This window comes from Gadus chalcogrammus, chromosome 18, assembly GCF_026213295.1.
Source record: "Gadus chalcogrammus isolate NIFS_2021 chromosome 18, NIFS_Gcha_1.0, whole genome shotgun sequence".
Classification (NCBI taxonomy): Eukaryota; Metazoa; Chordata; class Actinopteri; order Gadiformes; family Gadidae; genus Gadus; species Gadus chalcogrammus.
Genome location: NC_079429.1, coordinates 18890270 through 18902994, shown reverse-complemented (window position 1 = coordinate 18902994; position 12725 = coordinate 18890270). Strand labels below are relative to the sequence as shown.

At 47.4% G+C, this 12725-nt stretch overlaps 1 protein-coding gene across 1 annotated transcript; it reads left to right on the top strand.

Moving 5' to 3' along the window:
* The first annotated feature begins 1268 nt into the window (after window positions 1-1268).
* telo2 (TEL2, telomere maintenance 2, homolog (S. cerevisiae)) lies at window positions 1269-12715 on the top strand. The gene is made up of 21 exons (XM_056577745.1): window positions 1269-1363; window positions 1620-2063; window positions 2270-2547; window positions 2668-2736; window positions 2857-3004; window positions 3586-3688; window positions 4046-4114; window positions 4368-4509; window positions 5038-5174; window positions 5435-5520; window positions 5618-5716; window positions 6144-6232; window positions 7128-7219; window positions 7452-7568; window positions 7966-8037; window positions 8874-9044; window positions 9544-9635; window positions 9724-9823; window positions 10158-10222; window positions 10307-10422; window positions 11371-12715. Exons 2-21 carry the CDS (start codon window positions 1627-1629, stop codon window positions 11469-11471), a joined length of 2583 nt encoding a protein of 860 aa, XP_056433720.1. The 5' UTR covers window positions 1269-1363; window positions 1620-1626; the 3' UTR covers window positions 11472-12715.
* The last annotated feature ends 10 nt before the right edge of the window (window positions 12716-12725 follow it).

Sequence of the window (12725 nt, the reverse complement as noted above, 5' to 3'; positions counted from 1 at the left end):
CCATGGTGCTGATCCGTCAGCCTTTATTTAAGCCACTCACAGTGATCTCATAGACAGGTCAGAAACAGGTCGATGTTAGGCATCTTAAGGACGCCCGCACATAGGTAGGCTGCACACATCTAGGATGGAGACCCGTACCTTTCATCTGGAGGGGCTCTCCCTAGCTTCTATCCGTGGTGCCTCCCATCTGGAGTCCTGGGGTTGTGGAGGTGTTCTGGTGCCTCCCCTCTGGAGTCCTGGGGTTGTGGAGGTGTTCTGGTGCCTCCCCTCTGGAGTCCTGGGGTTGTGGAGGTGTTCTGGTGCCTCCCCTCTGGAGTCCTGGGGTTGTGGAGGTGTTCTGGTGCCTCCCCTCTGGAGTCCTGCGGGGTGAGGAGGTGTTCTGGTGCCTCCCCTCTGGAGTCCTGGGGTTGTGGAGGTGTTCTGGTGGTGACCCGCCATGGATGCTGCCCGGTCACCTCTTTCAGCAGAATGTTCCAAATGTGAGCAATCAAGTCCCACTTCAGACAAAAGTCTGGTTTTGAGTGATAATCAAAGTCAACTCTATGAGCAACTGCAAGGACACATGGCCAGTTGTTTGTAGAATATATATGCACTGTCCCTTCAGTGTCAAAACCTAGGCTCCAGTAGAATAGTCCAAAGCATTGCTCCCTATGTATTTTCCTAACCACTTTTCCGAGAGGTCTCTCCTTCTGCTACTTAGAGGATGTCCCAGTACCCTTTGCTAAAGGAGACAAGACAGGAAGCATTGAAGCACCTCTCGTTGGCATTAAGAGCCTTCTACCAGCTCCTATCATGGCTAAGTAACTCAGTCAGGAACTGTTCGAAGCAAGGTTGTGCACTTTGGCCTTGTTAAATAGAAAATGCAACCTTCCCTGCCCCTCACCCAGAGACATGTTTAACAAGTGGATCCGACTAGATAAATACTAATAATGAAACAAAAAGAGTTGCAATCCAAGATCGGTTTACTTTTTAACAATACAGACAATTATTGCAAGAATTAATGCAAATGCATTAGGGAACACCCAGAGCCTTTATTTAATCGATCTCTGGGAACACCCAACCACAACCTTGTTGGTGATCGAAAGGTAACGCAAAGTAAGTACACATTAATAGGAAGAACAACAAATGGATCGACAACAACATTTAAACAGAATCAGCTTTCGTAGTCAGACAAGGAAGTGATTGACGCGAATAATAATATACATCAGAATATAATATAGTTTAAACGCGCATAACATAACGTATCGTACGGGCGATTTCACTAGAACCGTGGCGGACCATGTTACCCGGAACCTTTGGTCGTTTACTGTCAGTCGTTGTCGGACATATTTTGAAGGTACACCGAATAGAACATGCAGCAGAGGTAAGCAATATTATCGCTAAAACATGTCGTTTTTCATGGATATTAATAATCTATCCTTAATTCTGCTATTAACTGCACACTACACATGTTGATTTCAATATGAGGACTACAAAATACCTCTTCACTATAACTTAGTAGGGATGTCATGTTCGTCAACCAGAAACCTGGTTAAGGTTGACTTACCTGACATCCTCTCTATAGTAAATATTTATTATTGGTAATGGTTTCGTGGTATATTGTCTTATTCGGGCACTAGAATCTAGATGGACGACATGCAGTCAATGACAAGAGAAGAGGAGATCCCTGCGTCTCTGGGTCGTTGCGTCCTCACCCTCACCTCCTCCTCCTCGGAGCCCAGAGAGCTGATCTCTACCCTCCAGACCCTCACCTCCTCCTCGGACACCAGAGAGCTGATTGCCACCCTCCAGACCCTCAACTCCTCCTCGGACACCAGAGAGCTAATCTCTACCCTCCAGACCCTCAACGACCTCACGGCCGATGTGCCGTGCGGCGCCGCCAGTGCGGAATTTAAGAGCTCCTACTACACCCGCACTCTCCAAGTCCTGATCAGCAGGATAAACGCCGACTGGGTGCAGAAGCTGACGGTCGCCCAGCGCAGGGACCTGTGGGATGGCTTGTTCTTCCATGGTCCCCCCGAACAGGCTCTGCTGGTCCTGATGGACTGTTTGGGGACGCTGAGGTGGGTCTTGGTGATCGGCGGTGGTTTTAATATTAGTTCTGTGTTTGTGCTTTTTAATAATAATACTTTATTATTTATTTAAATCGATTATATTTTTACATAGTGCTTTCCATGATATTGAAATGTAATTGAAAGAGCAAATAAAAACAAGACTAAATTATGAAGAAAATGCCAATAAAACAGATGAATCAAAATGTACCCATCAGCCCTAGCGCCGGGAGGGACCACCTGGTCGACATCTTGGAGGAGTTCCTTAGGAGCGGGGGTCTGGACCGGTTACTTTGGTCCTACTGTCAGGGCCAGGGTCCGCGCGACTCCCCCCAGCTTAGAGAGGCCCTGCTGGGGCGTCTGGCGGGGCTGCCCGACCTCACAGCCAACCGGCTCCACCCCCACAACCGGGAGCTGTTCCTCCCGGAGAGATACTGCGCCCTGCTGGCCAACGCCCTGCTCCACGCTCTCGAGAACACCTGCCAAGCGCTGAGAAGTGTGTGTGTGTGTGTGTGTGTGTGTGTGTGTGTGTGTGTGTGTGTGTGTGTGTGTGTGTGTGTGGGTGTGGGTGCGTTTGTGTGTGTGTGTGTTTAAAACTTGTATCTTGTTCCACCAGACGGCTGTGACTGCTCCCTGGTGTTCGTGGCCCAGGTGCTGGGTAAAGTGTGTATCCATGGAAACAGTGGTGAGTAGTCCACTACAGAGAGTGGATGGTGGTCGGAGGCCTTTGTGTTTGAGTGGGGATCTCTGAGACGGAGGTGGTGTTGATGTGAGCTTCCTGTGTGTGGGTCCTCTCTGCCCCCAGCGCTGGTGTTCGGGCTGCTGGCGCCACGCCTTTCCCTCTGCACGCGCTCAGACGTCGTGTGGCAGCGTGTGAGCTGGAAGTTGATGGAGAATGTTCCGGAACGCTGGCTCGAGCCCGTGGTCACTGGGATGGTGCTGGCCATTGGCAGGTAGGGAGTCAAACTTGCAACCTGTGGCTATAGAATAAACAATGTAACACACAATACAAGACTATTTACAAAACATTCCACAATTCAATGCAAAAGATAATACACAATAATACACAAAAGTACAATGCACAATACACCAACCATTTCATAGACAGGCCTATACTGGTCACTGATGGGCAGAATATCTTTACACAGGTTTGTTGCCGCCGTTGCTAGAGATGTACTGGGGAGAAGAAGACATTGTGACTTTTTGTGAACTCTGCAAATCCTGCTGACCAATCACAGCAGACTGGGCTACTCAGGAGGGGTCCTTCAGCGACATGACACAAAACAGAAAGTTTTCCAAAGATGTTGAAATAGTTTTTGCAGAAATGAACAGTGTGAGAGTAATAAGGGGTATTTCTAACATACAGACATGTAACCTCATTCTAGCAGTACCACCAAATGCAATTATTAACCCTAAAACAGCATGACATGGGATCTTTATCTCCTCCTACTCCATCCTACCAAAGCTCAGCTTACCACTCGATTTCCTGTGAGAGTGATCCTAAGCGTGGGCCGTATGCTCCTCTGTCTCCCAGACCTGCAGCTCTGTCCAGGGTGCTGGGGAACCTGGTGCTGAAGAACAAGAAGGCCCAGTTCCTCCTGACTCACAAGATGCTGCTGCTGCAGTATCACCACCCGGTGAGACGCCATTACAGAACCCTGTCTCTCTCCCTCTGTCTGTCGCTCTCTCTCTCTGTGTATGTCTCTCAAACCTGGTGCCTTTTAGGTCATGCATAAAAACAGAAGGTTTTCTTTGACTGGACTGATGGGTGGTGTTAGACTGATGGGTGGTGTTTGATTGGACTGATGGGTGGTGTTAGACTGATGGGTGGTGTTGGACTAGACTGATGGGTGGTGTTGGACTAGACTGATGGGTGGTGTTGGACTAGACTGATGGGTGGTGTTGGACTACACTGATGGGTGGTGTTGGACTACACTAATGGGTGGTGCTCTACTGACGGGTGGTGCTGTACTGATGGTGGTGGTTCCCTACAGACGGCCGTATTGAGGACCATCCTGGGGTACCTGGCAGCCGACAGAGAGAGAAGACCTCTGCTCATACAAGTGAGAAACTTTGAACTGTTGAATTTTGACTGCACAAAGACACGCCCCCCTCCCAGAGGGGAGCCCCACAGGGCAGGTGTGTGTTTCTGACTCCACTGTGGATCCCAAGCGTCCCCAGACCTGTCAACCCGTGGAAGCGTTGAGGTGTTGGTGTTTGTTATGTACAGGATGTATTTACATTCAGGCAGTAACGTATGTGTGTATAGTATGAGTAGTATGAAATATGGCATATCTTTGTAAAATGTGTGTGTAGGTATTAAGGAGTGTGTGTGAGACGTGGTCCAGCCCCAGCTCAGTGAGAAACACTCCAGTAGAACAGCAGCTCTACGTCAGCAGAGTCCTGCTGCTGTCCGCCTCGCTGCTGAGAGGAGAGGAGATAACACTGCTACGCTCTGGTACACACACACACACACACACACACACACACACACACTCACCCCCTCACTGACTCACTCACTCAATGACTCACTCACCCCCTCACCCCCTCACTCACTCACTCACTCACTCACTCACTCACTCACTCACTCACTCACTCACTCACCCCCTCACTGACTCACTCCCTCACTGACTCACTCACTCACTCACTCACTCACTCACTCACTCACTCACTGACTGACTGACTGACTGACTGACTCACTGACTCACTCACTCACTCACTCACTGACTCACTCACTCACTCACTCACTCACTCACTCACTCACTCACTCACTCACTCACTCACTCACTGACTGACTGACTGACTGACTGACTGACTGACTGACTGACTGACTCTCACTCACTCATCCACTCACTCACTCACTCACTCACTCACTCACTCACTCACTCACTCACTCACTCACTCACTCACTCACTCACTCACTCACTCACTCACTCACTCGCTCAAAGTTTCTGATTGATCTGCTCTCTTTGTCTCTGTCTCTCAGAGCTGCTGCAGTGCATGCTGGGAGGCATGCAGTCTCACCTGGACAGTGGTGTGGTGCGGCTGCGGAGGCTGGGCATGGTGGTGGGCGAGTGTCTCAGCTCCTGTATGGACCTTAATGGCACCAAGCTGGCCTTTGAGGTGACCGCTAACTGCTAGCTCGGTGCTTATCAAGCTAGGGTTATGATGATGTGTATGCGGGCAAGATCAGTGTGATGAAGACCATGGTGATTTAGGTGTCACTATAAGATGGAGGATGATGAAGACTACTTGTTAGTTCTTCGATTATGTAGAAGGTTTTGTGTAAGTGAGCAGGGTTCGAGGGGGATGTCCTGTGTTGGTTTAAGATGATGATGATGATGATGATGATGATGATGATGATGATGATGGTGTTGTGTTAGTTTGAGCGAGATGAGGAGACGGAGGAGCTCCGGTCGCTGATGACTCCCCAGGAGGACGAGGAGTCGGATCCCGACCCTGAGGACGGGTCAGCAAACATTCCTTCACATATCTAGCATGCCAGTAATTAAATCTGATCGGATTCCCGTTTTGATATTATGATTTGACTTTCCCCCAAAATGTAGAATAAGCCCCTGTCCAGATGTGACTCCAGTCCCCAGGGAGTCCCCGATGCTCCCTGAGCTGGAGGAGACACCAGCAGAGCCAGACTCTGACCTGGACAGGTAACTTCAGCTGCTCACCTCATGCTCACCTGTAAAGGTAACTATTGGCCTCGCCAAGCCAGCCTCCATCGTGCAAGCTCACTTCCAGTTTTGCCGTGAGATGGTGACACGGCAGTGTGGCACGGGCAGCTAGGCTCGGAGAAACACTCAATCGGCCAATCGGCAAGCCCCACAAGATATACTGTGATATACCTGTAGATGACGACTGTTTTGGTAATGTGTACAATGGCTACTGTCAAAGATTTGAGCATTGATACTACTATAGAAACTGATTGATCTGATCTAGAGTGGATGATTTTAAGGGAACATGAACCTAAAAATATCTTAAAAAGTAAAAAGTACAGGTAGCTCTACTATACATGCTTAACCTGACAGTCACCAGGAAGTGTTCTCCTGATGGACAATGAGATTTCTTGTCTGTGTCCAGTGACGATGACCTCACTCCCTACGACATGTCCTGCGACCAGGAGCTGAGCAAAGCCACACCCCCTCGCTACCTGAGCGACTGCATGGACGGTATCGGGATTTTAACACATCTTATAATATATTTTCAGTACTTCCGATATGTAGCCGATTAGGGATGGGAATTTCACGATTCCGATTCCGATTCTGCTTATCGATCCGATTCTCATTGGGTGAGAAAATAAGTACAAATGTGTTTGTTTGTATTAAATCTCTTTAATATCTGATCAGAGGTGCGTCTAGTATTAGGAAATTGTACATTTTCAAATCAATTGGTCTAGACAAAAATATATATGTTTGGCTTTTTAAGCCAAAATGCCATCATTATGTGCCATAAAACTAAAAACACAGACTGAAAACAAGTAAGAGCTTGTGCCTTTTGCAATGCTAACAGTGCTCATTTGCATTCAACTTGTAACAAAATTCAACTGACATAAACAAAATGAAGTATGGGATCTTGTCTCCCCGTCGCGTTTGGGGTGAACGCACAATGCGCTTCTTCCTCGGAGGCGCCATGTTTGCTGCGTTCTGAAGCAAAACAAAGCAGCGTGTGTGTGACGTCATGATGCATTTGCCGCGACCGGAACCGATAAGCGGAATCGTTAAGCAGGCTTGCTAATGATTCCAAGGAATCTGTTTACTCTGCACCGGTTCTGAACAAGAACCGGTTCTCGATTCCCATCCCAATAGCCGATCCATATTTTACCTCCAGGTGTGACGTTGCTTGTCCAGTGGATGGCCAGCCAATCCATTGGACTTGTATTGGTACTGTACCAACTTACCAGTTGGTACAGTCCAGTGTTGATACGGTCTACTTTGGGTAGATCAGTCTACTGACTAATGGGTAATAGTGGCTAGGACCCCTAGGCCTGCCGTACCAGCCAGGTAGTAGTGGCTCCTGCTGTCTGTTCATGGTGGTGAAGCAATGCTGTCTTGCTCACCCCCCCAGCCCTGCAGACCTCCTCCGACGCGGGGCACGTGGAGCTCAGTCTGAGGGCCGCCCAAGGTCTGGTGAGGAAGAACGTCTCCACCACCAGAGAGGTCAGAACCAAGTAGAACCAGTAGAAGTCCCTGGGTCTACGACAGGGCGAAATATCACACACACACACACACACACACACACACACACACACACACACACACACACACACACACACACACACACACACACACACACACACACACACACACACACACACACACACACACACACACACACACTCTATTACTTTATTTATCTTCAACACCCCTGTGTGTGCGTGTGTGTGTCCAGGTCAGCGTCCAGATGATCCGTGTCCTGCTCCACCTGGAGGACCGGTTCAGCACGCCCGGGTTCCTCTCCCTCAGACACACCACCATGGTGGCCCTCGCTGTGACCGACCCCGCCCCTGTAAGGGCTCACCTACTACACTGTCTAACGCTAACCAGCCACCAGCTAACCCATGACACCATCTAACACTATGGAACCCCTGGAACTGCTGCTGCGCCCTATCAGCGACCCTCAGCTCACGGTTAACATGGCTCCACATGTACATTGTACTGCGAAAACCATCCCTGCATGTATGCTATAATGGTGTCCTCAGGAGTGAAAGGGGTGAGTGGACAGCAGCGTTCACCGTCCAGGAGTGAAGCTCTGTGAAACACAACTACCGCCCAGGGACTGGATCCCGTTGTGCTAACCCCTACCAGCCACTCGACTACCCCTCAGGCCTCTCTAGATACTCTGCTGTGTTTTGGTCAATCGGTTTGATTAAACTAACCGGTCTTGTTGGGTATCTCCTGGACAGGTGGCGAAGTATCTGACCTCCGAGTTCTACTCTCTCAACTACAGCCTGCGCCAGCGCCTGGACATGCTGGAGGTACGACCAAATCCCTCTCTCTGCTGCTAGAGCCCTCAGAGGCTGGTGGGCAAACGGTTCATCCAGACCCTAAACTGGTGTTGGGTAGTCAACACGAGGCCACGTCCACATGAAGAAATAGACCAGCCTGATAATCATTAGAAATGTAATCTTGAATATCTGGTTGGTCCCGTTTGACTAGTGTAGTCTACTGATTACTAAACATAAGGATCTGGGTTCAAACCCCAACTTCCGAAGTCTACTTGCAGGCATCCTAGAGCTAGTTGCCTTGGCCCTTACATGCTCCTTAATGACGTCTGATATCACAAGGGGTGGGAATTGGCAAAAATGTGATGATTTGATATTATTGCGATATTTGGGCCACGACTCAATATTATTGCAATTCTTGACATATAGCGACACAGCAGGTATTGCGATTAGATTCTGCAATATATTGTGATTCATGTCCCCCATATCATTCAAAGGCATTACAAAAAATGAGGAAAATAAGACTGCTCAACCCACTTCAAATGTCACATTTAATTCTGTGAACATCATCTTCTACACATTAACTGAAGTGCAAAAACTTAGGAGGGTAGTGCAAACACTTTGTCCTTGAAGAAATTCAGGACACAGGACCTTAATAATTATTCTGTGAATAGGTCAGTGAGCTCCAAGCACATAAATACAAATCCATTATTTTATTTTTTTATTAAATACGGCAATACAATATTTTTCCCCCACCACTAGAAATCACTTGAAGTTGCTTTGGCCGTCCGGAATAAGCTTTGTTCAGCTAGACGGCTAAATAGCAAATGAAGAATTTTATATAATATAATCTTTATGTACATTATCAGGTGCTGGCCATGTCTGCCCAGGAGCTCTCTCAACCAATCAGAGCAGGGGAGGCTCCCAACGAGAGGGCGGCGCTGGTGGCGGAAGTCACGTCATATCCTGGAGACGACCCGGTCCACTGGAGACAGGTGGTGGAGAGACGGATCCAGGGCAAGACCCGACGCATCAGCAAGGTTATCCACTCCTCTATCGGCTACTAGACCTGACCAGACCAGACTAGACCTACACAGATGTGTTCCTAGGGCGACCACTTCTGTATTACAAACAAGCTGGGGGGGGGGGGGGGGTTGACAAGACTCAATGCACAGTAGTATCGACTACTACTAATACCATTATTATCCAACCGGTATTTATGAGTATAGTACTGGAATAGATTTCAAAGTGGCTACAGTTACATATGTATGTATATTTATATGTATATATGTGTATATAATATATATGTATTATATAAAGATATTTATTTATAAGGGGTGTGTGGTGTGTTGCTTAGTGTCCAATGGGGTCTGTTCTGGAGGAATCAGGTGTGTGTCTGGCTCAGTGTTGCCAGATTGTGCCAGATTCCCCGCCAAATCGGGCAGAATCTGGCCCAATCTGGCAACACTGGTCTTGCTGTCATAGGTTGTGTGATTTGGTGAGTTATGCTCCCCCTGACTCTCTCTCTCTCTCTAACAGGGGGTCACACGCCCTCCGGCTAAGGGGACAGCTAACCGCTACGCCCCTGTGGCCGGACACTTCTTCTTCCCCCTGCTGCAGAACCATGACAGGTAGGAGCTCTCCAGGGGGTCACAAAGCTGCCTGGACACACACCTGCACACTGCAGTCCCCCCTGAACGTCACCTTCATCTCCCATAGGCCCCAGGTGACCTTCGACCTTTTGGGCAGCGACCACCTGGTTCTTGGACGGCTCATCCACACCCTGGGACTCCTGGTGCACCTGGCGGTCAACGCTCCGGTGAGCAGCCAAATTAAAAAATGATAAATAAGTTATTAGCATGGCTGCCCACTGGGGGGCGCTGAACTAACACAGAACACAGAGGACTGAAACGAACATTTTCTAACATAAACAGTTTAGATATTCAAACGATAAAATGTTCTGTTTTTTTGTGCACTTTGATCATGTCTTATCGGTTGTTCATATATAAATTCAACATATATTACACAAACATTATATATCCTGCCATGTAAAATATAAAAAAAATATATATATATTCATCTATTTACAGCAAGAAAACAGTGCTTGTATTCAGTTGTGCTCTTGTCTATTCTGTTGTGATTGGCTCCTGTAGGTGGCCCCCCAGATGGGCCGAGCACTCCTGGACTTTGTTTGGGCACTGCGTTACCACGCCGACCAGTAAGTAGGTGTAGACGTGATGGGGGGTGTCCAGGGTTCTCCACCCCTCTCTAACCGACCTTTGACCTGATCCCTCTGTGATAGGATGGTGAGGCGTGGTGTCCTCTTCGCTGTCTGCTCCGTCTTTCTGAGCATGCCCAGTGAGAGCCTCCTGACGGAGCTCAGCGAGACGCTGTTTGAGACCCGCGCCTGGCTAGCAGGTAAACATTAGCTTATACCGCCGTGTTTGTATCAGAGCCTGGCTGGTAGGTAAATGCTATGTTAGATGTTTATTGTATTTTATTCTTCTCTGCTCTGCTCTATTATCCAACCCTTCCTGCTCTCCTGCCCAACCTGTTTCCTCCACCTGTTTTTAACATACTCTGTCTCATTTTGGGTCAAACTCATGCATAGTCAACACTGCTGCCAAGATAACAGGGCTCCAAACGCACAGGTCATCAAACACCCACTCACGCTAGCCAGTAAAAGCAAGGCTGTTCATTATGCAGGTATAGGCTAAGTTAGCTTTTGAACGGCTATGTGTGCCCTGTGTGATGCTCTAGCACTTAAGGCATGTAGGCTAGTAGGTAGCTGCTAAGTCACCTCAGACAGCAGCTGCTAGACATCAGAAAGTGACCTCCCCACTTTGCACGCACATGGACCCACACACACTCACACACGCGCGCCCAGCTGTGAAGACTTCTGGGAAATGAGGAGTGTTCCAGGACGTCCTGTGCAGACCAGCAGCGACAGGATTAGCTCATCTTCCGTTAGATTCATATTTATTTTTTGCTTTGAACACTCCAGGGATCACATCCTCTGTTTTAAATTGAAGGAAAAAAGGGGATTCAGTCAGGAAATTACCAGAATAACTATTTTAATATTAACTCATAGCACATACTTCTCTCCAGAGTTAGTGAATTCAGATACATGTTATTAAGGAGCAGGTAGGGGTTTGGCATCTGTCTCTAGGTAGGATGCTAACTTATAACTTTAAAAACAATAGTTATTATTAGTTGATATTATAGTATACTTAATACTTTTTAAAGCATCCTAATCAATCATTGTTTTGAGTGATTTTGGAACTATTTTACGTAAATGCATGTCCTGTTGAGTCTCTGCTAGCCTGACCGGGGGACTTATGTCTAAATAGTCCTGTCTCTCTCTAGACGTGGCTGAAGCCGATACCGATGCCGACTGCAGGAGTCTGGCCGTTCAGAGCCTGGTTCTCCTGGAGAAGAGTCTGAAGAGACAGCTGGAGGCTCCATGAAGCTCACGGCTTGGTCTGGAGGATCTCTGACCCCCACCAGCCCTCCAGGAGGGATTGGTTCGCTGAAATGATTTGAAGTACGGACGGTTGTAAGGTGGAGAGAACTGTGATCCTATTTTAGGAAGAGCTCTGCCATGGATATATCTTTATTTTTTGTACAATAAAAAACATTTCATAATACTGAGCTTTTTGCTTTGATACACAACCCGTGGCTGTTGAGAATGGACATCTGGTGGATGTGTGTTGCTTCCGTGCCCACGGGCGGTTGTCGTGCCAGCGTGCGGTTGCCATGACAGTGAGTTGTATGTTGTGACCCTCCCTGACTCTATGGCTATAAGATTATTTGGTCATGACCAAATTGCCATAGAAAAGGCACTCTCAAGAATGTACGATTGCTCGACCGCCGAACACACGAGAAAAGACCCTGCCTTGGGTTAAAGCGTCGGATAACACAAACCCTCGCATCCTAAGAGGACCACCTTTTGGTCGGGCTGAAATTATTAAAACTGAATCACAGGATACTCTTATTGTGCTAGAGCAAAGGATGTCCTCTTTGACCACTTCCTGTGAAGAAACATCTCCCTCCCTGCACTGCATCGTGTTTATGAAGGATGTCCTGGGCAGCACTCACCCAGACACAAGAAGTACAGTCCAACACAAACTATCCAGCCTTAACACTTATCATATGTAAGGAGAAGGATTAGGGCCAAATGTGATACATTTTTGAGTTCTGAGTTCAAAGCCAGAATTCAGGTTTTTTAATTCAGAAATCGAAATCTCAGTATTTAAACTCACATTTGACCCTAATCCTCTTCAGAAGATAGGCTTGTTGTTCTGATCCATTGGCGGTAATGGTTACGGTAAGGCTGATTAAACTGCTGATGGTCTGTGCTCTCCACCTGTTGATCGGTCCATGGAGAGAACCAAAGACGGATGAGTGTGCCTGAGTATCGTTTAAACGGCAAGGTAACCCAGTGTCTTGAGTTCATATCAAAGTTCCACCTAGTTCATTCTTTCATCACACACATGTCAACATTAACTATTACACTGTTTCTCTACTTATATTACTTAATTTATTTGTTTTTGTTATTATTTATTATTGTAATGATGCTGGTAATTTTTTTTCCTGTTTTTATTTTTATGTCTTTATTTACTTTATATTGTATTGTTACCGCTATGTGAGTGTTGAGGAACCAAGCCTAAGAATTTTACTCTTGTGTACTTAAGGTTTAATAAAAGTTACTCTGATTCTGA

Bases quoted from the DNA above. Each gene is read 5' to 3' on its own strand.
- telo2 (XM_056577745.1), top strand. From the start codon at position 1,627: ATGGACGACATGCAGTCAATGACAAGAGAAGAGGAGATCCCTGCGTCT. The intron at 4,510-5,037 runs GTACACACACAC...TCTGTCTCTCAG, and splicing joins GATAACACTGCTACGCTCTG to AGCTGCTGCAGTGCATGCTG. The intron at 8,038-8,873 runs GTACGACCAAAT...GTACATTATCAG, and splicing joins AGCGCCTGGACATGCTGGAG to GTGCTGGCCATGTCTGCCCA.